Source organism: Camelus ferus, chromosome 13 (genome assembly GCF_009834535.1).
Source record: "Camelus ferus isolate YT-003-E chromosome 13, BCGSAC_Cfer_1.0, whole genome shotgun sequence".
Lineage (NCBI taxonomy): Eukaryota > Metazoa > Chordata > Mammalia > Artiodactyla > Camelidae > Camelus > Camelus ferus.
The window spans coordinates 14,053,144-14,079,783 of NC_045708.1; the positions used below are offsets into that span (position 1 = coordinate 14,053,144).

The following is a 26,640-nucleotide window of genomic DNA, read 5'->3' on the forward strand; positions in this document are numbered from 1 at the left end:
CAAACTGAGGGTTTTCAACCCTTGCAGCTGGACTTCCTAAACCTCACTCTGACCACCCAGCAGCCTCTTCCCTGCAGCATGTATGGCCACAGTCACCTACTACACAGTGCCACCCATCCCCTCTCACCCATCAGTGTGTCAGCAGTTAAGAGTGGTCCCCAAGGGAAAGTGTGAAGCACACATGGACACAGTGGCATCCTCCCACACTGGGACACACACTATATCCTTTGACCCCAAATCAAGGGGGGCTCCTCTCCCTGCCCTGGCCCCTCCCAGCATCCCCAGAGGCTCCCACCTGGGAGCCTGTCGGCCGGCCGGGACACACCCCGGGGGAGGAGCTGTTGTCGCGGTGGGGCCCAGCCCACACTGGCTGGTCCCCTTCCGCTCCTCTGCTGGCCCCAGGGGACCGACATGGCCCAGGAGCGTTGCACCCCCGCCCTGGAGCTCGAGCACCTCCAGCGGCTGCTGCTTTCCTGCCGGGAGGCCAAGAAGTCCGCCTACTGCCCCTACAGTCGCTTCCCCGTAGGGGCCGCCCTCCTCACCAGGGACGGCAGGATCTTCTCTGGTAAGGGCGGTGCCCCGGGGTCCCGATCCGTGGCAGCCTGGGCGGGAGGTCAGGGGAGGGCGAGGAGGGTGGGCAGGAGGAGTGGACTCTGTTCCCGCTTCCCTGGGCCGCCCCTGTAACGCTGCCCCTCGCCCCTGCCCTGCCTGCTGTCCCAGACTGTGGGGATGAGTATGCTGCTCAAATCCAGTGGCTTTCAATTCTTGGAGGACTGGGAAGAGGAGGAGAGATAGAGAAGGAAGTTGGAAGGGGAAGTAGGGCGGTGAGGCCATGAATGCAGAGCATCAGCAGTCCTGGGAGCCGGGAGGGAGAGGGTTAACACTGGCTGAGCCCCCTTCTGTCTGGCACCCTGCTAGGGCTCCCATAGTTACAGCAGCAAGTCCCCACCTCCCACCTACCCACCGAGGTGTCATGCCCATTTTTCAATGAAGAAACTGAGGTCCAGATGTGACGCAACTTGCTCAAGGTCACACAGGTTGCTGTGAACAGGGCTAGGATCCCCCAAACCCTGCTTTCTTCCTGCCACCCAGTGTCTTGGGGGATGGTTGGGGGGTTCAATGAGGAATCCAGGGGTGACCCCTAAGTGGGGTGTGGGCCTTGCAGAGGGTCTTGGAGGAGAAAAGCCAGGCAGGGTTTGGGAACCAGCTACAAGTGCCGGCCTGGGGAGCCTGGGGACTGGAATCTGAGTCGGCACTAATCTGTTGCTAAGCTCCTCTTCTTTGGTTTGCTAGTTTTATAGAAGAGCTCACTGGAACAAAAATTCAAACTTGTTTCTGCTAAGCTTAGGGACATCCTCTTTTAGGACCGTGGGGAACGTGGCGTGGAGGTGGCAGGGAAGCCATGCTTCTCCCCACCCCTCCCATTCCCACCATCACCCCGAGGCCAGATGAGAACTGGCACAGAGAGATGGATGGGAAAGCCCAGTCCCGCTGTCTAGAATCCCCCTTGCGCTTGGCAGCCGCTATTTAAAGGACCAGAGGCTCACATGTGCACATCAGCAGCCCCGGGGCCAGGTGGCAACCACTCACCCCACCCCTGCTCAGCTGGGAGTCTGCCTTGGGGCCCGCACCTCCCCCTCTACAGGGCCCCTTCTGGACTGTCCTTTGATGTTTCATGTTGTCTCTTGTCTTTTGAGGTTCCCTCTGGTTTCATAAATCTACCTGGGTCTTAAACATCTTTGCGCAGGAGAGGTAACCTTGAGTGACTGCTAGTATATAATGTTATCCATCTAACCCTTATAACCCTGCAAGGCCGTTCTTATATTGCTCCTCCGCAGAGAAGGAAACTGAGGCTCAGAAGGGTTAAATGCTCAAGGTCACAAAGTGAGATTTGAACCCAGAGTTCCCTGGACTCCCAAGTTTGCTTTCCTGTGGGGAATAAAGAATCTCTGAGTGTCATGTGGAAATTCAGGCCTGGCCCAGTGGCTTAGATGAGCTTTAAACATTAACCAACACCACAAACAACATCACAGCCCATACTGCCCCATGGCTCCAGGGCCTTCGATTGTTTCCAGCACCTCGATATCCCCTCCAGATGGTGTTCATCCTGGCATTGATGTCTTCATTCAACAAATATTTGCCAAGCACCAATTATGTGCTAGGTAACGTACCAAGTGCTGAAAATAGCACTGTGAGCAGAAATGACAGTCCTGCCCCCATGGAGGGCCCCTCCTCTTGCACAGGCCATGGCTCAAAGTGTGAGTCCCAGTCAATGACTGTAGGAGCGAATGGATGAGGTGAGCTGGAGTGAGGCCTGTTTAAACTGCAGGGAAGGACCTGATGTCATCAGAGAAAGGGCCATGCAGTGGGCATTTACGGAGGCCTTCTGGATTGGGGTACAGGCCCTGGGGGAGTTAGGGCCTCCTGCAGGGTTTGCAGCCTGGTGCTGCTGTTTCTCAGCTGTGTGACCCTGGGTAAGACCCTTCCCCCTTCTGAGTCTCAGCTTACGCATTGGTAAACAGGATCACAGCGTCCGCCTCTCAGGATGGCCGTGAACAGAGCTGGTGCGCCTGGCCCGGCGGTCCTCCCTGGTTGTTGGCACCTGTGCTGCATCAGTCACTAAATATGTTGAATTTCACCCCTGGTTGTGAGACGTTAAATGAGCTACTGCCTTTAAGGAGCTGAAGTGATTAGCACAGCTTCTGGCCCACAATAAGAGTATCACAAATGGCGGCTGCTTCTACTACTGCTCTTCACAGGGTGGTGGTGATGGTGATGATGGTGATGATGATGATGATGATGGTGGTGATTTGGAGGCAGGTGGTAGAGGACTTCTGAAGGCCAAGTAGAAACACTGAGATTTGATGAGGTAGGAAACAGGAAGCCAGGAAGAGTAACACGAAGTAGGGTTTGAGGACAGTGAGTCTGACAGGTACTCAAGGAAGGCTAGGGCAGAGGAAAGAGTGTCAGGGGACGATGTCTGTCTTGCTCACTGACAGCACATTGCCTGGCGTATGGCACATCCTCAGTTAAGGTTTGCTGAATGCATGAATGAGTGGTATGGGCTAGGGCAGGGGCAGGTAGGATGAAGAAGGAAGCATCTGAGATTGTACAGGACAAATGGACTGAGCCTGGGCTGGACAACATTAGAATGAAGAAAAGGATTATGGTTCCGAGATTTCCAGCCAGGGAGAACAGGAGAATGATGAGGCACTGACCGAGGACATGGTGGACAGAGACCAACAGCAATATTAACAGCAACAATGGATTGAGCATCCCCCAAGCACTGGATATGGAAGATCTGTAATCTCACAGCCACCACATGAGCGGAGACAGTGAGTGTTACATGCATTGGAGCACTTTCAACTGCAAACGCCAGAAACCAACCAGAACTACAATGGGCAAAGGTAGATCTTGCCTCAGGGACAGCTGGATCCAGGAACTCAAATACTATCATCCCTTTCTTTATCCTTCTGGGTGCTGATTTCTTTCTCTTATCTTAAATGTGGGCTTTCTCCAGGCATCAGGGAACATGCACATAGGCAGCCCTTAGTTTATATTCTTACAGCCTCAAAAGCACAGAGGAAAAAACTCTTTCCCACTAGCTCAAGATGGAAAAATAACAGGGAAGGGCTCTAACTGGTCCATCTCCAATCACGTGCCCATCCCTGGGCCAATCACTGTTGTCATGATGGGGTAGCTGGATTGGGCCAGCTGATTCACACACATACTCCTCAGTGCAGGGTGGATGGGTCTGTTACCAGAAGAAGGAGTGTGGGTGTGCCAAGCAGACCAAGCCAAGAGCCAAAGGCATATTATCTAAAAAAGATAACTGAGGATCAGTTTTGTCTGAATCTAAATGCTCTTTTTGCTGCCCCTCGCTACAGGGTGGATATGCAGACGTGGGCAGAGAGAATTGTGCTGAGGAGGGGGAACAAATGGAGGGCATTGACCAGAATCCCTGGATCTCCTTACTTAGAAGGAAAAGGAGGGTAGATGGCAGTAAGGCAGGGCTTGAAGAGCAGGGGAGCGTCAACAACCAGAGGAAACCTGATAGTGCACCAGGAGGTGAATTAAAGACTATTAGGAGGCAGAGAGGGCACAACTGAACTTAAGACACTGTGAGTTTATAGTGGGACAGGTGTGCCCAGCTCAGTGACTTTCTCCAGCTGCACAAAAGACCAGCCTCCTTGGAGATTCCACCTTACAGGCAATTCAAAAGCAAGTCTGACAGCCTTGCTGTCACAATCTTGTAATAATGATCATATTCCCTCTGTCACCCCTGACCCCGGCCAGCCTTGTGCCCCTCGCCAGTGGGCCACCAGGATGGTGATATATACAACACCTGCCTTCTGTGGTTGCTGTCGGGGGAGCTGCGGAGAGAGGAGAAGCTAACGGGGAAGAAAGAGCTGCTGGGGAAGGGGAGGTGAGGACAGAGAAGCGTTAAAATGGGACAGAAGGGGGACTGGGCAGGGGAACTGGAGTCAGCCCAGGGCCTCCCACGTGACAGTGCCTCCCATGTGACAGTGCCCAGCCAGCATCTGTGCAATGCCAGGTGGGAGAGGCGTGGGGGAGAATCATGGGGGATCACTCTCTGCCCACCCAAGGGGTGGGGGAGTTTCTCTTCTTCAGCTCATGCCCTGGGACAGTGGTCTGTCTCTCCCTTTCCTCTTCTCTCTAGGGGCACTTCAGCACTCTCTATGTTTCATTGCCACTTATGGAAAAGGGCACTTTACTGAATCAACTCTAATTAATTTTGGAGGGGAAAAAAAAACTTAAAAAAAAAAAACAACCCACTACAGGACATCCTGGTTAATCACTGTATCTAGCTTGTCTTGGCTTAACCTTCAAACCTGATCCTTCATCCGTCTTCCCCTAGACCAACCCCTGCCCTCCATATTCCCTCCCTTGGGCTCCCTTCCTCCTCCATGACCATTCTTTGGTGCTTTCTATGGCCCTGCTCCATGGCGGTTGACCCGCTGCAGGCCCCCCCGCCCCACCCACAGCACCTCCAGGTGAGTCAAAGCAGGCCTCCCTAAACAGCTTCCTCTCCTCACCGCCCTGCCCGCCCACCCACCATGCCCCGAGTCCCACCATCCCCTCCACTGTCATTCAAAAGTGGCTCAGTACAGCGATGAGCAGCCTCTAAAATCCCTCCACTCTATAGTTGAGTTAGAATAGAATTCATCCAGGAACCTGTGCGTTGTATTTGCAGTGGGCAGGGAGGCAGGAACGGGGAGAGAGTGGAGTATTTCTTCCAGCACATGGATGTGACATTCTCTAGTCCAGTGATTCTCACATGTGGCCCCAGACTCATAGCCTCAGCGCCTCCCGGGAACTTGTTAGAAATGTGAATTCTTGGGCTCCTGCCCAGAACAACAGAAGCAGAAGCTCCGGGGCTGGGGTTTAGAAGTCTGCTCTAAGAAGCCCTCCAGAAGGAGCTGATGCCCACTTACTTACCTGAGTATAAGAACCACTGCTCGAATCTTAAGAGCCCTCAGAAGACAGAGCGGACGCAGAGAGGGGGACTGGCTGTGAATCATCTCCTTGTGAAGTTCTTCCTTGTGAACTTCTTTCCTTGCTGATGTCTTGATGACATCCGACCCCAACCCTGCCTTAAGCACCAAACCACCTCAAAACCCAGCCTCAATGAAATGCCACAGAGAAAAAGGACAGTCCTTTGTATCTGCTGACAGACCGAGATGTGAGTCCTGGCTCCCGGCCCTGCACCTCAGCTTTTACCTTCAGTAAAATGGGGTTATAATAGTATCTGCCTTACAGAGCTGTTAAAAAGATTACCAACATAATGCCAACAAAGTGTTCCGCGGAGTGCCTGGCAGATAGAAGGAAAGCAATAAAAGATTAAGAGAAAGCAATTAGTAATAATGGCACTACCATCATAGTGTTATTTTTGGTCCAATCTTATAATTATGGATTCCTATCTTGGTTCCAGTCCAGCCCATCTCTCCTGTGTGTTTCAGAGTAAGTGACAGCCACACCAGGAACGGAGTTGGTTTGCCCGGATAAATGACGTTTTGTTTTCTGGGCTTAGGCAAACAAAACAAAATTTGCCTTTCAGGATCACAGTTCATGGCCAAGGGCTTCCTTGTTCCTTTCTTCCTCATTTTTTTTTTCTTTTTTTTAAAGCAAGACTGGGGAATTACACTTGAACTTTCTATAGGCCCTGAGGTTATTCCTTTGCATCTCAGAGATCTAGCCCTGAAGTGGGAAATTCCACTCATTCGATAATAAGTAACTGAGAGCCTCACAGACCTCACCATTCAAGGCCCTGGTCACACTGCAATCAATGCACAACAGAGACAGTCCCTGCCCTCTGGAAGTTTATACTTGGGAGATAATGGAGGAATTAGCTAACAAAGACATTTATTTCAGGAAAGGGTTAAATGCTGTGAAAAGTACTAAAGCAGGATAAACAGACTGAGAAGGTTGCAGGCAGTGGGGGGAGGAAGCAATTTTACATAAGAGTGATCAGGGAAGGCTTCTCTGAGGAGGTGACATTTGAGCAGAGACCTGGGTGGAATGAACCATGTGCCTATAATGGGAAGAGAGTTCCAGGCAGTTACAACAGCCAGTGCAAAGGCCCTGTAGCAGGAGTGTACTTGGCATCTTAGGGGAAAAACTGGAAAGCCAGTGGGCCTGGAGAGCTGAAGATGAGGTCCGAGAGGTAGGCAGGTTAACACCAGGTTACAAAGGCCTTGTAGCCATGGAAAGGATTTCAAAGTTGCCTGAAGGACAGAGTCAGGGCCACTGTCACATCTCATCTAGCAGAAGCTCAGTCATACAGGCCGACCACCACCAGAGCCTTGACTTTCATGCAATTAATAGCAGCAGTTAGCAGCCGCTGAACACTCACTCTGTGCCAGGCTTTGTGCTAATTGCTTTACATGCATGATCTCAACTCATTCTCACTGGAGGCCTGCGAGGAAGACGCTGTAATTTTCATTTTACAAATGAGGACACTGAGCCGCAGGGAGGTTCAGTCCCTCGCCCAAATTCTCAGAGCCAGGAGGGCAGAAGGGAAGCTACGGGCTCTTTCCACAAAATTCTGTTTGAACAGAGGGTTGTGTGGACGCACACCCATCCAAAATAACCTCTTTCTCTCCTAAACTGGTCCACTGAAATTTTTTTTGTATATTCACTTTCCTTTAAATTTTAACACACAGTAAAGGAAGGTTTCTTTATATGAGGCCATTCTGAACTTCAAAAGCAGACACAGGCAATCATCCTGAGAGACTGGGTCTTCTGCAATCTGGCAATTTGCTTTAACAGCGCATCAGCAAAACCCAAGCTTTATGTGAATCATGTCTAATGGGAATTGTGTCCCTGAGTCAGGGACAAGGCAGGGCTGGGAGGGTGGCCAGTGGAGTGGAGTGGAGTCGGGAGCCAGGCAGGCAGGGATCTGAATCTGGGAGAGGCAGAAGTTAAGTGCAGCGAGGTCAAAGATCAGCAAAGGTGGGATGGGCAGGCAGGTATGAACAGGCCAGGGTATGTTTAAAGGAAGTCATTTCAGGCAGGCGTCAGGAACCTAGTCAGGGCTAGACTAGGTAGGGAACAAGAGAGACTCATTCACTGACTTGTTTAACTTTCGCTGACCCAGCAGAGAGGTGGAGCAATAAGGGGTCAGTTGTTCAGGCTACAGTAACTCACGTGTGAACATGAACAAACACTTGGCTAAAGCAGGCAGTCAGTCAGTGCCAACCACTCCTTCAGGGGTGCAACTCCCTGACCGCTCCCTGTATCCCAACTGTTTTAAATGATTCCTGTTGGGTTGCAAATGATAGAAGTACCTATAAACTATTTTAGACAAAAAGGAGGGTGTATTGGTTCCTAGAACTAAACTGTGGAAAAGCTGGAGTGTCTCTGAGCTTCAGGGGCAGCTGGCACCAGACCAGACTCTTTTCTGGCCATCTTTCATCTGAGTGTCCATTTCATTGTCTCCTATTGGTCTCCTCCATGAAGAAGGAAACCAGGCCACCAGGCCCAGCTCCTAGTATTGGAGAGGAACTGAAGTTCCCTCATGGGGAAGAATTCTGATTGGCCCCGTGTGGGTCAAGTGTTCATCTCTGATTCGCTCAGTGTGGTCAGGTGCTCAGTTCTGATTGGCCCAGTGTGGTTAGGTGCTCAACTCTGATTGGCCCAGTGTGGGTCAGATACTCATCCTTAGGCCAATAACAAAGGCGTGTGAGGAAAGATGGCAGCTCCCATTTCAACTACACGCTGAGAAATTAGATGGGGCTTATTCTCCAGGAAAGAAAAAAAAAAAGGAGGAAGAGGTACTACGTTTCCAAAACTTAAATGCTCACTATGGTCTACCCTTTGGTGACCTGTGCACACACCCTTTTTCCGCAAAGCAGAATGTCAAACGTGTTCCCACCTAATACCACGCAGCCATTTCATGCTGGACAGAGAATGCACTTAGTCTCCTCCCAACAGATGACCTGCGGCCAGAGCAGGGCCCAGGAAGCAGGCCATCTAGTGACACCCGTTCCTCTCCACGAGTTCTGGATATGAAAGCCTGTGAGCCTGAGAACCGTGACAATGGTTAATGGGTTAAATCTTCGCCTCCTAACACACCAATATAAATAATGAAGGGACAGAAAAATACATGAGGAAAATATAGGAGGAGATAGTGGCCAAACAAGTTCCAAACTTGATGAATACAGGAGGAACAAAATACTGCATAATCACAATGAAGACTCAGAGAAAAAGGAAGTGTAATAGGCAAGAAATGGGCTAAGTTGAAGAAACAGATCCAAATACAGTGATTCGCACAAGATGGCTGCTTGCTTTTCTCTCGTCTAACGGACCAGGGGTGGGCTGGAGTACAGGATGCATGGACTGTTCTGCTCTGCTCGCAGGGGTGTTCAAGATTAGCTTCCTTCCGTCTTGATGTACTGCCGTCTTCTAGAGGAGTGTCTGCATCTCATGTTCAAAACTGGCACACGTCATCAGATCCATGTTTCAGCCTCTGTTAAAGGGTGAGACGAAGTGAAGGGCAAGCGATGTTCTTACGAAAATGCCAGTTAGAAATCGCACCCAGCACTTCTGCTCACATCCCACTGGCTCAACTTGTAGGACTACCGGAAGCTTCCGGGAAGGCTGGGAAATGTAGTCTTCAGCAGGTAGCCATGTGCCCAGCTAAGCATCTATTGGGAGAGTGACCACTGGGAACAATTAGTCTTTACCACAAAACCCTCTGTGGCCTTTAAGCATCTGTGTATATCTCTTTACCCACTTACCGCTTTCCTGAGGATGGCAGTCCAAGATCTATCCAGTCACTACATCGAGGTCTAAGAGCGGGATCCTGAGGTGGTGCACAGCCCCATTTCTTGGGTCCAGATGTGGCCCTGCTAATCTAATGGCCGGAAAATTAAAAAATGATCACCTTCCCTTCACTTCACACCTAATCCTGCTATATTCAACGCGGAGTAGGAAAGGCTAACAGTCATCAAATCTCCCAATAGGAAAAGGAAAGGACAGAACAGCTGGTGAACCAGACCAGGCAGTTATCAAACCTGCCGGGCAAGAAGTGTGAAGACTCGTTGCCCTGGGGTACACCTTGCCTTCCCTTTCTGCCCTGGGGGTAACCCTCTTGTCCTCTGTCTGCTGGGGCCCCTGGCTTTGCCCTCTGGGAGCTTCTTGGTTGACCATTATCATCCTCGGCCAAATACCTGAAGTGAGTGTCAAAGAGGATGCCCTCCTTGGGGGCACACAGCTCTCCCAACTTATTGATTGATTGATTGATTTTTTGGCTGAGAGTGGGGGTGATAATTAGGTTTATTTATCTATTTTCTTAGTGGAGGTACTAGGGATTGAATCCAGGACCCAGTGCATGCTAAGCACACATTCTACCACTGAGCTATACCCTCCCCATCCCTCTCAACTTACTTCTGATGGTAGAGTTTTGAGGGCCCAGGGATGTTTTTAGGGATTGAACAATCACAGGCTTTTGTGGGCCAGACATTTAGCTTCTTTGGCTCTCCAACACTATCAAAACCTTAGAAACCTCTGGTCTGTTTGCTTCCAATCACTTTTATACAGGAGTACCACACCCAAAGAATCCTTTCTGGGGATAGTTCTTAAATGTGCCAACTCCCCTTTTGCAATAACTGGCTTTCCTGCCCAGCCCAACCCTACTGCCTAATTTTAGTGGTGGCTACCTTGACGGACCCAGAACAATGGCTGGGCGGAGATGACAGCCTTAATCAGATCTCTGCCACAGGGCTGACTCACATTGCCAGGAAGAGAAATCCGGTGGTAGGAAACATGGTCTGCCTTCCAGGTTATCACAGGGCAGGGCTGTACCAAAGGGTCTGCCACAGAGCAGCGAGGGCTACTAGCTTTCTGTCTTGCCTTGTCTGTATTTCCTTTCACGTTGCCCAACGGCTAAGCCAAGGCTACTTATTTTCAATCTTTTGTTGTTGTTGTTAGAGCTACATCTTATTTTCAGCACAAATCTCAGTATTAGTTAGATATAGGTTCAGTTACTCTAACACAAAGATCCCAAAATACAATGACTCAAACATGACAGAATTCTCTTTTTCTCTCACATAATGATTTGGCATAGGCAGCTGGTCCGGGGCAAATAGGCAACTCCACTCTGCTCTATGCGTTAACCAGGGTCTCCCAGGTTCCTTTTGTTTTGTTGCCTTTCCATCCCGATGACCATAAAGCACATGGTCAAAGCGGTCTTACCCCATCCCAGCCTGTGGCGAGGAGGGAAAAAAAGGAAGGGCAAGCAATCTCTTTACAAAAGATGTGATCTAAAAGTTTCCCACCTCCCTTTGGCCCACCTCCCATTAAGTAAACTTAGTCACATGGCCGTACTGTGCTGCAAGGGAGGCTGGGAAATGTAGTCTCTGAGTGGCCATGTGATCAGCCATGTCGGAAAGGGCATCGCTGGCATTGCTTAAAGGAAGAAGGAGAAAATGAACACTGGGGAACAATGAATATCCTGCCTCAGGGAGCAGGGCATGCTACGGAGAGTGACATACCATGTATCACACCCTGATGGTCGGGGGAGAAAGTCCAGCTCCTGTGACCATTTCTTCATGGTCTCACCTCCCTAAAAATGGAGAGTCTGTTAGTCAGCCAATCTGGTTATGCCAACATTTCGTCTCCTGGAAGCAGCTCTTGCCCACTATCCCCAGGGACTCTCCGGACAGGGACACTGGTGAGGACCCGCTTACTGTAGGCTGTGCAGCCGCAGTAGCCCACCTCCCTCCGGAGGCCTGGAGATTGATTGCCTTGAGGCTTATGCAATCATGGACACCTTTTGCAAAGCTTGGGGACTTTTTGTTTGTTAGTTTGTTGGTTTTGACAGTTTGTTTTGCAATACAACCCAGGTTAAACTCTGACAGCTGGTATCTACACCAAAAATTTTACCCAGGCCCAATCTTTGAATCTGAATCACCACCACGCCCTACCCTGTGACTTCTATCTCTGAGATCCAGGGGGCTCTGCTCACCATCTTAAGCCTCTGCTTCTCCCTTGGCCTTGACCTCTGCTGGGGAGATGAGGCTGGGTTCATGTGCCCTCTTATGCTCCCCCTGCTCCCAGGCTATGCTTTGAGATGCAGGCACTGGGTAAGTGATGAGAGTGGGAGGTTCTTGGGAAGGGCCACCACACCAGTGGGGTCACAGAGCCTCCCAATGCTTCCGGTCAAATTACCCTCTCCTTCTTACCACCTTGTTCAGAGTAGCGAGTCCCTCCCTGCCCTGGAATGGGACAAGCCTTTTACTCAACACATGCAACAGGAAGTGGTTCTGCTGGAAATACCGCTGGGCTCTCCTCTCTTCTCAGGGTGCAACATAGAAAATGCCTGTTACCCGCTGGGCGTCTGTGCCGAACGAACCGCCATCCAGAAGGCCATCTCAGAAGGGTACAAAGAGTTCAGGGCAATTGCTATCGCCAGGTGAGTGCAAAAGGCAGGTCGTAGCAATATCCATTCATCTGTTCAGCCAACATCCATCACACACCTGTTATTAATCCATTCATTCATCTAGCGTGTTTATTCTGTGCCTCCTATGTGCCAGGCACTGCAGGGCTGGGCTGAGTGCTGAGGGTAGAAGATAAATAAGAAGTGGACACTGCCCTTGGTTAGCTTGAAGAGCAGGTAAACAACCAAGACAACTCTAAGACAAGGGTAGGTGTGCTGTGGTTCTAATAATAGCACAAAGTACAGCAGAATCCCTACAAGATACGACAGAAAGGCAGCATAGAAACCTAAAGCTAGAGGGACCTAAAGATCACCTGGTATAGACTGACTCCTTGGCCATTATACCCATTTTACAGCTGAAGGAACTGAGGCCCAGAGAAGTTGAGCAACTTTCCTGGGAATTAGTGGCAAAGCCAGGACAAATGTCTGGAATCTCACCAGGGCTGATTCCACTGTGCCCTGCTGGGCCAGGAAAGGAAGCTCTCTTCCCTGCCCTCCTTGAGCTGGTACTGGGATCTTTCCTTCACTGTGCAAGCCTGTTCCTTCACTTGGCAAGAACCAAGGATACGAGGACAAGCTGGTGGGGTGACAGCCAGGTAAACCCAGGTTAGGGGCTGAACTAACCAGATTTCAGCCTGAGTTCTGGCTGAACAAGAGCTCTTATCAACTCTCTCTGCATGCCTGAACATAAATATCCAAGTTCCCACATGTGTACCCTCAAAGAGAATTCTTGCTGGCCCTGGACCCAGACTTAGTGGATCCAGTATTCAAGGCATGTGAACGGGCTCTTTGGTTCATTTGGACCCCATTACACTTCCGATTTAATGATGGATTGCTCTTGTGTGTACCGTTGCACTGTCTACGAGAGAGAGTTCTCTGAGCAAGTGATGCTGCAAGAAAATAAAACACGGGAAATGTTGAATCCACCCAGAAAGAGACTGAATGGCTGACAAAGGGTTGGTCTTAAGGGATATCTGGGCGCACGGGTGATGGACTAGGAGTGAATGAGCTCTTCATTGTGGTAGAGGGGCAGGGTCTTTCTGGCAGAAATATAGGGGCCCAGAGCAAGGCCAATAGGGGTCGAGTGACAGAAACCAGCCCCCATTTCTTTTATCAGATTCTAAATTTGGCCCGATGGTCCACATCATTGAAGGTTTTTTCCCTGAGTACCTGGAGCTGAGGATGCCCTTCTGGAGGAGGGCCTCCGGCTTCCGAGAGCTCTCCCTGTGACCGAGTTCTGTTCTGGCTTCTCTCCGGCTTTTAGAAGGAATAAATGAGGCCGCGCTGGGAACATTTTGTGCAGATGAGCCGAGATCAGGATGTGAATTACACTTTATAAAAAGGGGGTGGGGTGGGGAATAACTCAGTTTCAAAGCTGATCCAAGAAAATAATGATATTCTGGGGGAAAGGAGGCCAAAGTCAACGAAAGGATAATGGCAAGGTGGCCTTGCTCTGTTTAGAATGTTCTGGATGAAAGACTTTTTCTCTTGGTCATTATCTACTTTGAAACATGACTGGGTAATGCTAGTGATGATTAGCAAATGTCTTTGTTTATACAAAAACTGCATTTTCCCAACACCCAACTGCTCCTCTCCGGGTACTCAGCCGGTGCCGGCATCCCTGAGCCAGAAACACAGTCATTACTGCACTAATGATTTTTAAATTGAGAGTGTGCATTGAAAGGATGAGTGGGAAGCAGCAGCCCCCTTGTTAACATTGATGGGTGTGAGGAGTCTAAGAGACCCCCTTCGAGATCTGTCAGATGGAGAGCGTGCAGCTCAGGCGGGATTTTGCTAATGGGGAGATAAGCTTGCCCCCGCTGGGATCTCCGCTGTCATCTTCCAAGTCAAGAGGTTTCCAGCCTGTCAAGTCTGATAAGCTGGCCTCGGCGTGTGGATCAAGGTCAGCACGAACCACAGGGAACTCTCACGTCCCAGCACAAAACAGGAGAGATAAAGGGCAGAGAAGAGGGAGAAGAGGTGGGGCGTGAGGAGGGAGGGTCCCTCTGCACCCAGCGCATTCTGGGATGCTTCTTTCTCCCAAGCTTTTAATTCTTACTCTTGGCTGGAACGTTGAGTAATGCTAAAGAGCCCAGGCTCCAGGATCGGTGAGACCTGGTTTCAAATCCTGCTCCGCTGTTGACCTCAGGCACATTGCTTCAGCAATCAGAACCCGGCTTTTCTTCATAAAGCGAAGGAGGGTAACACCTACCCACTGGGCTGTTGGGAAGACTCTGAGGATGCAATAAATTAAAACTATCATTTGAACATTATCATTATTACTCTGCAGGCTGCAGAACTATCCACGTCAGAGCACACAGACCCTGGGTCCAGTCATGGTTACCAGCTCTGTGACCTTGGGCAGACCGCTTCACCTTTCATGACTGATGACACGTAGACAATAAGAGTACTTATATTGCCCCTATCTTAGAGGATTTTGGAGGATTAGATAGGTTACATCACGTATGGTCCTTAGCACAGTGCCTGGCACACACAAGGGCAATGTTAAATGTGAACCATTCTTACTATCGGGCTGACTCCCAGTTCTCAGAGCCACGCTACCAGGATGCACCACCATCTTGTGACTTTTGGTGGTTGAACTTGAGGCCAAATCCAACATCCCAGTGGAATGCATGTTCACATCCTACCTTGAAAACCCTAATGCAGCTCACCCTGTCGAAGGAGCTGTCCCTTGAGCAGTTACCCACACGTGTCACAAGATTCAGAAAGGAAGTAGTGAGCTTGGTAGGGGCCAGATCACACAGAGCCATCCAGGCCACTGAAGGGAGGCTGAATTTCACTCAAAGCACCCCTCGCATGGTCCTAACCACAGTCTGCCTGAGTTATGGCATTTACATTCAGATTTTTATCTCCCTTCCAGACAGCAAGTTCTTTCTCAGATGCAAGGAGCCCGGTTTTCTCATCGACTCACACATCTCTTGTTATCACCTAATATATCATAATACTGTATACGATAAGGTACTAAAATTATGACAGAACTTCTATACATAAAGGAATAGTGCCTAGTAATTAGTAGAGGCAACAACAATAGATGCAGAGCACGCTGAGGTTTACAAAGCCCTTCGCACGCCCAGCTCATTTTAGATTCCTGCATTCCTACAAAGTGGACAACATTTATTACTCCTCACATTTTGTAGGCAAAGAAATGAGCCTTGCATGGGTTAAAAATGACTTGGTCAGAGTCACACATAGTTAGTAGAAGTGTTACCCCAAAAAGTAAAGACCCCAGTTCTTGTCTTACCCAAAAGATAAGTTTACTGTTGGGAGACAGTGCATCGTGTATTGAAAGACTTTTAAAGGTTTATTTAGAAAAGGAAAAGCACACCTTTAAGAACGGGGGGCGGGCTGATCCAAGGGAGGAAGAGCGGCAGGTTTTGTCTCCCCCTCCTCATACCCTCGCTTAGATGTCGTCTCTTGATTGAGTGACAGTTCTTGTCCCTGGAATGCTTAGTCATGTTTGGCCCCTTTGGGCGTGTCCTCACCATGGTGTACACAGAAAAACCCATGGGGGGCCCTAAACCACAATGTTAATTATAACACAATGAACATTGGGTCGTGTCGGGTTAAGTCCTTTCTGCTACCACGCAGTCGTGGCTGTTGGGTTCTAACTGGTTTCTTGCTGGTGCTCATTTAGAAGTAAAGTGCTTTTATGCTGGAGGAGGGCACAACATCATCTTCCAGACCATCCTTCCTCTCCTCCACCTGTCTGCCTGCTGCCCCCACTAATCTAACTACCTAACAAAAGGAGGAGCCGTTCAAGAACCCAGTTTTAAATCCTATCATCTTCCAGAGATATCACCGAGGTGTGGGTCTTAGAAGAGCAAAGATGATGGTGGCCACTGGCCTAACCTCTGGTGCCTCATCGGGCTTGGAGTTTCTTGCAGTTTACTCTTTCTTTAAGCACCATCCTTTGTCCTGCTCAGAGCTGGAGGGTTGCCTGCAGGTGCCCTCATTCTCAGAGACGAATCCTAGGCTGTAAGCTTCTCTGCTCTGACTTTCCCAGGTGCAAGGAGCTCAGTTTTCTCATTTACTGACACTTGTCTTATTTTTTCATGCCTCTGGGCCTTTGCACATACTGTTTCCTTTGCCTGCAACACAGAAAAACTCAGAGCTTCAGGATAGAACCTCTGGGGGAGAGGTTATATAGCTCAGTGGTAGATCGTGTGCTTAGCATGCATGAGGCCCTGGGCTCAATCCCCAATATCCCCTTTTAAAAAATAAATAAACCTAATTACTTCCCACAAAAAAAATTTTTTTGGAAAAAAAAGAAAGAATAGCACCTCTGTTACTTTATCTCACTGAACCTGTGTCCTTGGAGGTAAAATGATCATTCTGATACTCGGGTTATACTTAGAATTAAATGAAATAATGTATATAGAGTGTCTGGTACAATAGCAGGGGCTCAGTCATGGTGACTTAGGAACTCTACACCTGCTCCATTAAATATTCTCTCTCCTTCCCTAAGAAGGGGTTGTCCCCCTCTAACCATGCATTCTTACTGTATTTTGTTTAAAATAATAACTCATCTAGTTTTCTGTGTCACCCACTGGGCTGAGCAATCTCTCGAAGGCCAGAGACAAATTCTCCTTAACCTTTGTGTCCCTGGGGTAGAAGTGACAGCCAGTGCTCACTAAATGTGTATTGAACACACTGATGAAAATAATGGTCCTGCCCACAGCCTTGCCTCTTGCAAGTGTGGAGAGCTCTGTGCGCGTCTTCTCAGCCTCCAAGACACAGCACATCTGTGAACTAGGAACTGCCTGGCAGGATTTGACTTAATCTGGAGCACGGCAGGACGCAGGGCCTGAATTTTAACAACTGCCCTCATGCCTCAGAAGAGACTGATCCATGTCTGATTCTCTCCTTCCCCAGTGACCTGCAAGATGATTTTATCTCACCATGTGGGGCCTGCAGGCAAGTCATGAGAGAGGTAAGCAGCTTCTCTTTCTTCCTGGAACAGACGCCTCCCTGCTTTCCCAGGCTATGGGAGCCAAGCCAAGCTGCCGGCGGGGAGACACAGCGACTGTCCTGTTTGCTGGGTTGGCTGACTGCTAAGGCCTCCCCAAGCTTGCATGAGTCACTGGAAATTATTCTTTCATTCAACAAATACTTACTGAGTGAGCGTCTGCTCCGTGCTAGACATTGACCTTGCTCTGGGGAGACAGCAGTGAACGTCTAGTGCGGGAGACAGACAATAAACAAGGAGCAAAAGAAATAAACAGTAGAGTTTCAGAGAGTGATGAGGGCTACAGAGAGAAAAATGCAGGAAAAAAGGAGTCAAGAGTGACAGAAGGAACAGCTGACTGTAGATCAGGGTCAGAGGTCAGCAAATAGCAGCCCACGGGCAAATCCAGACTGCAGCTTGTTGTCAATAAAGTTTTATTGGCACACAGCCACGCCCATTCATTCACATATTGTCTCTGGCTGCTCTGACCCTACAACGGAGGAGATAAGTAGTTACATCGTGGACCTCATGGCCCACAAGGCCTAGAATATTTACTCTCTGCCCCTCTATGGAAGACAAGTTTGCCAACCCCTCCTTTAGATGGCCAGGAAGAGCCTCTCTGAAGATGACATTTGAGCAGAGATATAAACAATGAGAAAAGATGAGGCAAACAGAGGTCTAGAGGTTTCCAGCCGGAACCAGCAAGCTTAATGCCCATACACTTGGGTTGGAGTTAGAGAAGTCACGTGAAGGCCAGAGAAACTACAACACGGTGAGTGAGGAGGAGGAAGTGTTAGGATGTGAAGTCAGAGGGGCGGGCAGGGGCCAGATTACACAGGGCCTAGGAGGCCATGGATGGAGGGTATATTTTATTCCAAGAATAAAGGGAAGTGAATTATAGACTTAAAAATGGTTAAAATGGTAAATCTTATGTATAGGTTACGATATTAAAACAAAAGTTGGGGGAAGAAAGGAATAAAGGGAACTCGCTGGATGTTTTTAAGAACGGGCTGATGCACTTTCTAGAAAGGTCTTCTTGGCAGAAGGCCCCGGTTTCTTCAACTCTAAAAGCAAAGGGGAGGATTTGGTCGTGGGCTCTGAATCCAGGCTCAGTGCAGTGTTTGATGTGTATACGGACATTCAGGGAAGGGAGATGTCAGTAGCTTTGGTGGACTCACAGAGGGGCTGAGTCCCCCAGAATCTCCCAAGGCTAAAGCCAACAGTTTAAAGACTCCCCAGGCCCTGGAGCTCTGCTGTGACTTCATCAACCCCTCTAAATGCAGCATCTCATTTAACCTCCACATCCAGCCTATGAGGGGAGTGTGGGTCATTATCCCCAAAATCCCAGGGAAGTGAAATCAGCTGGTGGGAGTCCCACAGCCGGTCGGTGGTGAGCTGATGTTCACGGTTGGTTCGGGCTGAACTGCAAAGCGCACAGCTGCCTCCCTGCCTTTGTGGTTCCAATTATTTCCGGCCACAGAGGAGATGTAATGGTGCTTTGCAGAATAGGCATTGCTTATTCCATGAGGCCTTCTGCTTTGGGAGTTGTTTGAATTGTGGGGGAGTGGGGGCTGTTGAAGTTATGCTTTTGTACCTCGGGGTTTAAGGTATCTGTTGAACATGCAGACACCTCCATCCGCCTCTTGCTTCTTGCCAGGACTGCAGACACAGTTAACAGAACTCATTTCCCAAACCCAGATGAAAAATGCCACCGCGAAGGCACTGAATTCACAACAGGGAATTCCTCTCCCCTTAGAGGGGCAGGAATGGCTGCCCGGCACCGTGGTATGTCCAAGGCCACATGAGGAAACCGCATCAGGACGCCAGCTCCCTGACTCCTGAGGCCCTAATTGCTCATTGCTGTTTTCTCTAAATAGATTAGATGCTGGCAAACCAGAGAAGGCAACTGGAAGAGCTGAAAGAGGCAAAACGGAAACCAAAATGCAAATAAACAGAGCTGAAGCTCGGGGGCCAGGGACCTGGCACTTAAACTCTTCTCCATTCAGCTTTCACCCATACCCTCAGGCAGAGCCTGCCAAGCAGACTTCCTTCCTTAAAAACCTTAATTTTAAAAAGCAAGGAGATGGGTTGTGCCTGGTAATAATGTGGTGATTCAGACCGAAGCGTCAGGAAGACAGGATGCAAACCTGAGCGGTGACTAGTAACCACTAGTCGTCAAAAGCAGTGGCTTCCGTTAATGAAGTATTTACTGTGTTGCAGGCACTGCATGCCTGGAATTTATACCCATCCCCCCTAATTCTCACAACACCTGGCCAGGTAGAGCCTCAGTCTGTTGACTCCAACCCCAGAACTCTCCATTAGCCACAGCTGATTTAACTCTCCACCAAGGACACTCTCTTCCTGCCTAAAACATTTCTTTGTCTCCTTCACAGATCAAGGCTGCTGAGTCTCATAGAGTTTTTGTTTTGTTTTGTTTTTTTTTGAAATTTTCTTTTTTGATGGAATTACTGGGGATTGAACCCAGGACCTCGTGCATGCTAAGCACACACTCTACCACTGAGCTATTTCCCTCCCCCGCAAAGAGCTTAATCATTTGCCCAACATCACACAGCAACCAAGTGGTTGCTCTGTAAGAGTAAGCAAGTCCTGATCTGTAAGAGAAAGATGGAGACACAGATTTGGGCTAAAATTCTGCTTTGTGGGCATTATCCTGCTAAGCCTCAGTTTCCTCATCAGTAAAATGGGGATAACATCCACCTACCTCAAATTGTAGATAGTGAAATCCTGTATGTTCAAAGTCTGGTCTGTGAAGAGACAGGCCCGCGACTTCTCCTGGCCGTGGGGAGTAAACGGGAGGCTATAAGGGAAGCTGACGTTCCTCGTTCTTTGTCACAGCAGAAGGAGTCTGGTCCCAGGGGTTAGATTTTGTTCTCTTTTTTTTAACCTTTATTGTGTTATGGTCCCTGTACAGTAAACTACATATATTTCAACCGTACAATTTGATGACTTTTTATATGTGTATATACCAATGAAACCACCACCACAATCAAGATAGCTAACATTTCCATCACTCCCAAGAGGTGTAATTTTCAAACTCCCAATTTATCCCTTCCCACCACCTTTAATCTCTGGTAACCATAAGTCTGTTCTCTATGTCTGTGAGTCTGTTTCTGTTTTGTAAATAAGATCATTTGTGTCCTTTTTTTAAGATTCCACATATAAGTGATATCATATGGTATTTTTCTTTCTTTCTGGCTTACTTCACTTAGAATGACGATCTCCAGGTCCATCCATGTTGCTGCAAATGGCATTATTTTATTCTTTCTTATGGCTGAGTAGTATTACATTGTGTGTATTTATATATATACACCACGACTTCTTCATACAGACATCTGTCAGTGGACAGATTTCATTCTTATAAAGCCCTGCGTGGGTCCTTGATCACAGAATGGAGCATTTACTACCCATTAACAATGTGCTAGGCACGGTGCTAACTGCTTAACGTGCCATCTTTCATTGGCTCCTCCCTCAAGCTCTACAAACCAGGTACGATTATTGTCATTCCCATTTTATAGGTAAGGAAACCAAGGCACAGAGAGGAACGTTAGACAGTAGGAGGTCCGCCCTAACCCCTTGGCCACACTGCCTCCCTCCCTAACACCGGCTTTGCCTCTTTTCCAGTTTGGCACCAACTGGGCTGTCTACATGACCAAGCCAGATGGCACTTATGTTGTCAGGACAGTCCAGGAGCTGCTGCCTTCCTCCTTTGGGCCCGAGGACCTGCAGAAAATCCAGTGAAGAATGGAGAGCACCACCGCCTGGGAGACCCTGGGTTCCCACACGTGCCTAAAGGGACAGCCACCCAGAGAACTTCACAAAGACATTTTCACAGACCCAAGGACATCTGCCAAATGGGCCCCAACCCCGCAGGCACTGGGCAGAGATGATTTTTCCAAATTCCACACAAGCACTGGGGTTTCTACTGGAGTGAGAAAGGGTTTCACTCCAGCCTGGACCAGAGCCCCTCCTTGTAATTTGCTTTGTCCTCCCCGGGACGCAGAGCACCCTGTCCCTGTCTTTCCCTCCTGTGGGCCCTCTTTAAAATTCCAGCCAAGACTGTGCTGCTTCCCCGTCAGCCTTCCCAAAGTTCTATCCCGCTCTGAGCGACTTTTCTAATTATAACAGAACATCCTGATTCAGGAGAGCATGTTTCGCTCTGTCTCAAGCCTTGCTTTACAGCTCTTAGGAGGGACAGGGTGATTTGTCCTTATAGAAAGACCTGGACTCTTTCTGCCGGGAGAGGAAATGGGCACCTTGGAACTGTAGCTGGTGTGGAAAGCTGACTTTTAGGCATCTTAGCCCTGCCTTCTCCAGATGGTAGGCCGCTGGGCTGGGTCGAACTGCCAAAAGCCATTTCTGGATTCTATTTTGGGCTCAGTTAGACCTGGGGACCAGATGCCGTCACCACGTCAGTTGTGGCTGAGAGATTCCAAAGTATAAAGGAGGAGGTGTGAATTTGTCTAGACAGCATAGCAAGTGTTTCCATGAGGATCCACTGTGTCAAGCACTTTTGTGTGGATTATTTTGTATTTAAAGTATTCAACAACTCGGCCAAGAGTATCTCCCCCTTCTCCCTGGGCTTCAGAGAGGCTGAGTAACTTGCTTTAGGACTACAGCAAATTTCAAACCAGAATCTAGGTCCTGTAACTTCCACCATAGTCTAGAAAAGGAGCCTTCTCTTTGCCATGTGCTGGGATGTGAGGAGCTGGAATTTGAACCAGGTCTGTCTGGCTCTCCCTGCTTTTTTCCTTCTTCCACAGCTGAAGTCTGACTGCCTTTATTTATTGAGTCTCTTTTATACACCAAATACTGCAGAGGAAAAGATGTGTAAGAAACAGCCTCTGCCCTGGAGGAACTTGCAGTCTGGCAGGGAGAGAGAGGTGTCAACGGGACTAATGCACAGAAACCCACACTGGGATCCAGGCGGGTACCAAATGCAAGGTGGGCATGGTTGAGGTGGCGGGGGTGGGGTGGGGTGGAGAAGCCGCCTTCTGGGAAGTGAGGAGGGTCAGGGAGAGGACTGTCTTTCATGGCGCAATTAGGAAGGTGAAGACTAAATAAGGGAAGGAGCCAGGCTGGCCATCCAAAAGGGGCTGACAGTTCTGGGTGTCCTCCCTGGAGGAGTTGGCCTTGGGAGCAGCCTTAGTGCCTGGGGTAGGAATAGAGTGTAGGTTTCCTCTTTCCTAGGCAAGCAAGTCGCTGGGGGCACAGGGAGTGGACAGGTAATTCATCCCTTCCCTGGGAGTCCTTTCCACTGAGATCAGAGCACCTGCAGGGGTTGCTGTCTGGTAAGACTGGCTTTCCCGTAACACATCCAGACCTACCGGCTGCCGTCTTGAGAGACAGGAAAGTATTTCCATCATTGCTGCATGATGCAAAACTCCACCCTGCCTTTCTTTAGAAATGGCTGTTGGGACCTTCAGCACACTCTTCTGAATGTTCTCAACAAAGAAGAGTGGAGAAAAAAAAAGAAGGAAGCTGGAAGAAAATAGGCCAACAACATCTGTTACAATTCTGCTCATTGGGAATGCAGATTAGTGACTTTTTCCCTTTGTCCATATCTGTATTTTTAAATTTCCAAAACATCTTTTAAAATTTAATAAGAAAAAATGGTATAGCATAATGGTTAAACGGTTGAACTTTGGAGATGAACAGCCTCCAAACTGTGTGGCTTTGGGCAAGTTATTACATAGCTGAGTCTCAGTTTCCTCATCTGTAAAACAGGGATGATAGTTCCCAGCACGTTACTGGGTGGATTGAAGGAAATCAGACACTACTAAGAGCCCAGCGCTGGGTCTTCAGGAAGATCTCGATACATGTCAGCTGTTACTTTCATTAAGTGTAACAAATTTGGGTCCTCCGAGGATGGATTTGTTTTTTGCAAACAGGCTTCTACATTCATTTAACAATTATTTATGAAGTGCCTACCATGTTCTAGGGCAGGGACCAGACCTTGAGAATGTGACAGTAAACAGATAAAATCCCTCCCCTCACAGGGTTCTGTCTACCTGTGGGAAATGACATCTACATGATTCTCTGTATTTTTTTTTTTTTTAATGATTCTATACTTCATGACAAGGGTCACTCAAGGGGAAGAAAGTGCTCTGGGGGCAAGTGGCAGGAGGAGTGGGCAGGGCAGCCTTGAGGAGGGGAGATTTCAGCCAGGGCACCAGAAGAGCCAGCCAGTTAAGGAGTAGGGTTTGGAGAGGAGCAAAAAATGAGGACTGTCTGGAGGACTAAGCCCAGTGTTCTTATCCTTCATGGATGCAGACTGGGGAAGGCCATTTGCAAAGAAAGATTCCAGGAATTGTCTGAACGATGTCCCCTTGGTAGAATGACATTCATTTGGCTGCCGAGAGGCTGGGCTGCTTGTTTAAAATAAAAGCACTTTCATTTTGCAGTCCTGCTGTTCTGAGGGCTGTGATTTCAGAGCAGCACACGCTCTATTGTTCAGGGCTGTCCGTGTTTTTAAGGACCCTGAAGCTGAGTCCCAGATTCCCATGGATGTAAACGGAAGCATGTATATTTCTGCTGCTCTTGCCAGCTGCTGCTAATTGCTTATGGAATCAACAAGATTCTTTTGGAATTTCCTTTGAGCAGAGGAGAGCCCAACTATGATTGACGGATGCTAGGGGTACTTTGGGTGCCCATGTCACAAATGAAGCTAGAAAATGCTGTTCAAGAAGAAAAAATGAAATGGCCTAATAAGTCTCACGCACACATAAAAATTTTTATATGATTATGTGAGCACAGAAACAGGCATGGAAGGAACACCAAGTCTGTTCATAATTTTTGAGGGGTATAGGAAGGGGAAGTTAGGGGAGGAGAAATTAAAAACCCTACAACTGAGCAGAAAAATAATATGCCATAATAATTGCATTAGTTACCTACTGGTGTATAAGAAATTATGCCAAAATTTAGCAGGTTGGGACAACAAAAATTTATTATCACACAGTTCCTGCAGGTCAGCAATCTGGGCTGATCTGGCTCATCTCAAGGTCTGATATAAGGCTGCAGTTAAGGCATCTACTGGGGCTGCAGGATCATCTGAGAAGGATCTACCTCAAAGCTCACGTGTGTGGTTGCTGGCAGGATTCCTATGAGCTGTTGCTGTTACTCTTCAGTTCCTTGTTAGGTGGACTTCTCTACAGGTCAGTTTACAACATAGCAGCTGACTTCCTTCAGAAGCAAGAAGCAGGAGAGCAAGAAGAGGAGCAAGACAGAAGCCCGAGTTTTTTGGTAACCTAACCATGAAGGTGATATCCCATCACTTTTGCCAAATTCTATTCCTTAGAAGCAAGTCAATGAAGTCCAACCAACAGTCAAGGGGAGGGGATTCTGCCAAGGCATGGATACCAGGAGGTGATCACTCTAAAGATGTAAAAATTGAAAATGCACATGGACAAGGAAAAGAAAAGAAAACAGAAAAGTAGGTAAGGGTGGCAAGAGGGCCAGAAGAAAAGGACTGGTTTGCTCTGTTAAGGAGTTGACCTTATTCCAAAGGGCCACCATCAGTTTTAGACTGGGTGGTAGGTGAGTGACATGGACAGCTTTGTGCCTTCAATAGCTCAGTCTGCTTAATCAGGAGATATTAGAGAACTGAAGGAAATCATAGACAAAATAGCTGAAAAAGTAAAAGATCATGCCTCTGGGCTTAGAGGGAGTTGAAACAGGAGACAATTACTCTTCATGATGAGACTATCTCTATATTCTGCTCGTGTTTCTTTTTTTTTAAGTATAATTTTCCATTTTATTGTTTTTTTTCTGTTAGTGTTTCTTAAATTATGTATATGTATTACTTTTATTTAAGGACTTTTTAATTGAAAAAAATCAGAAAGAATAAAAAGAAAGAAGATGTAGAAAGGAAATTCATTTAGGAATAATGTAGTATAAATTCTAGAGAGCAAATGTAGTAGTTGATTCTGTTGGGGGTTGAGGGTGAGCTATTTGACATTCCTGTTATTTCCTTCTGGCTCTCCTTTGACTCACCCCCGGGGGAGAAGGAGTGAGTCATGTGATTGGGAGTTTGAAAGGATAGCCCAGCTTCTTCCTCTCTCCTCCCATTTGGGAGTGAGCCTACCCACTCACAGCTTGTGTTCCCAGGTGGCTCTCAAAGGCTGAAGATCCATCAAGCCCCATGCTAGGGGATCTAAGGTTTAAAAATCACAATCCCCATCTTTACAGAATTCACAGTTTAGAGGGGGAGATAGAGAAGGGGCATCTAGCCCAGTCTAGGAAAGGTCAAAGAAGGCTTCCTGGAGGTGATGACCTCAAGTATGAATGGGGATTCTTTCAAAGAGGTAAATTAAGACAGAGGGATCTGCATGGTGCTTGAGATAACTGCAGGTAATTTGGTACTGCTGGACCACAAAGGGCAGGGAAGGGGGATAGCAAGAAAGATGCTAGAGCCAAAGAGTGAAGGACCTTCTCTGCCAGGCTAAAGAGCTTAGGCTCCATCCCAGGAGCAATGAGCATGGGCAAAGCACCTGTGAAGGACTTTAAGCAGCAGGTGACAGCCATATTTGTAACTTGAATCATCACTGCAAGGCAGCAAATTTATTGGGCTGCATAAAACATGGACTGAATTTCTCGACAACACAACATCTCTACAATCCATCACTACCACATTTTCTTCCATCTTGCCCAAGCAAAACAGAGACACTTCTTCCCAATGAAACCTCACACTCTGCCTACCGCTGTCTGATTCTCACCTCCAAAAACTACAGCCCAGGAGTTCCAAGTTGCTGGCTTTTGATCTGGCAGCAGCTTTGCTCTGTCAACAGTTTTAGCAAAAACTCCTTCCACCTCTGCTGGCAATTTAGAGATAGCATTTCTGAAATGGTCTGTGGATAAAGGATGTTGCTGCCCTGGGGAAATGTGTCTGTCTCCTGCCAGGAGGAGACAGAGAGCATTGAAATGGTGCCAAAGTACATCGTCCACGAGGGAAGGTCAAACAGTCCTCAATATGTCTTTTTTTTAAAGTCGTGTCTTTTTCCATTTTTCCATTAGCATCAGCTTCCCCCTGCCTGTGTCCTTTGGGGGAAGGTTAAATGATGCTTCTTGGGAATATTATGCACTTTATCAAAACTGTGCAGTCTTGCTACCTGGAGGGAAAAAGGTACAATAAAGACACAACATGCCCACAGAGCAGTGTGTATACCAGAGAAGAATCCTGTGGCTTCCCAGCAACCCCCTCCATTCTCCTCTAGTTCTTATGGCTGAGCCTATGAGCATATCAAAGCCTGCTTGGTATGTGGTTGATGTTTAATAAATGTTCTCTGAATGAATGAGACTCTCAGACCGAATATTAAATCTGAAGTATCAACAGATATCTTGGCAGAAAACTATATGCTAAATCTCCAATTCACCGGCATAGGATATCAATAGACAGAAGATGCTATTGGAGAACCTGGGGATGATTCCCCTGAGACCTGAGACATGACACCATCAGGAGAAGAGATAAGGTATGATGGAATCGAAGCTGTGAACCCTCTGAAAGGCAGCCCCTGTGCCGCACACAGTAAGGCTGAATCTCTGCCCTGAGAAGGGAGAACATAGAACCTTTTGATTCCTGCTGGAAGCTTCTCTGTGTAGAAATCCACCTGCTTGCCCTTTCCATACGGAAGTCTGATAAAGAATCAAGCTTCATGCTGTGCTGGATTCCGACCTGTCACGAGCAATTTAGACTTTTCTG

At 48.2% G+C, this 26,640-nt stretch overlaps 1 protein-coding gene and 1 long non-coding RNA gene across 3 annotated transcripts; one reads left to right on the forward strand and one right to left on the reverse strand.

Moving 5' to 3' along the window:
* The first annotated feature begins 342 nt into the window (after nt 1–342).
* On the forward strand, nt 343–26,233 carry CDA (cytidine deaminase). The gene is made up of 4 exons (XM_006188286.3): nt 343–565; nt 11,824–11,935; nt 16,853–16,910; nt 20,568–26,233. The coding sequence occupies exons 1-4, from the start codon at nt 412–414 to the stop codon at nt 20,682–20,684; spliced, it is 441 nt and encodes a 146-aa protein (XP_006188348.2). The 5' UTR covers nt 343–411; the 3' UTR covers nt 20,685–26,233.
* On the reverse strand, nt 8,731–11,775 carry LOC116668279. 2 transcript variants are annotated; one of them, XR_004325381.1, is made up of 3 exons: nt 11,016–11,775; nt 9,261–9,376; nt 8,731–8,989 (listed from the first exon to the last, which is right to left on the reverse strand). It is a non-coding gene; the product is annotated as an uncharacterized LOC116668279 (long non-coding RNA). The 2 variants fall into 2 exon arrangements; XR_004325382.1 differs by lacking the exon at nt 11,016–11,775 and adding an exon at nt 9,910–10,119.
* Nucleotides 26,234–26,640: the final 407 nt, after the last annotated feature.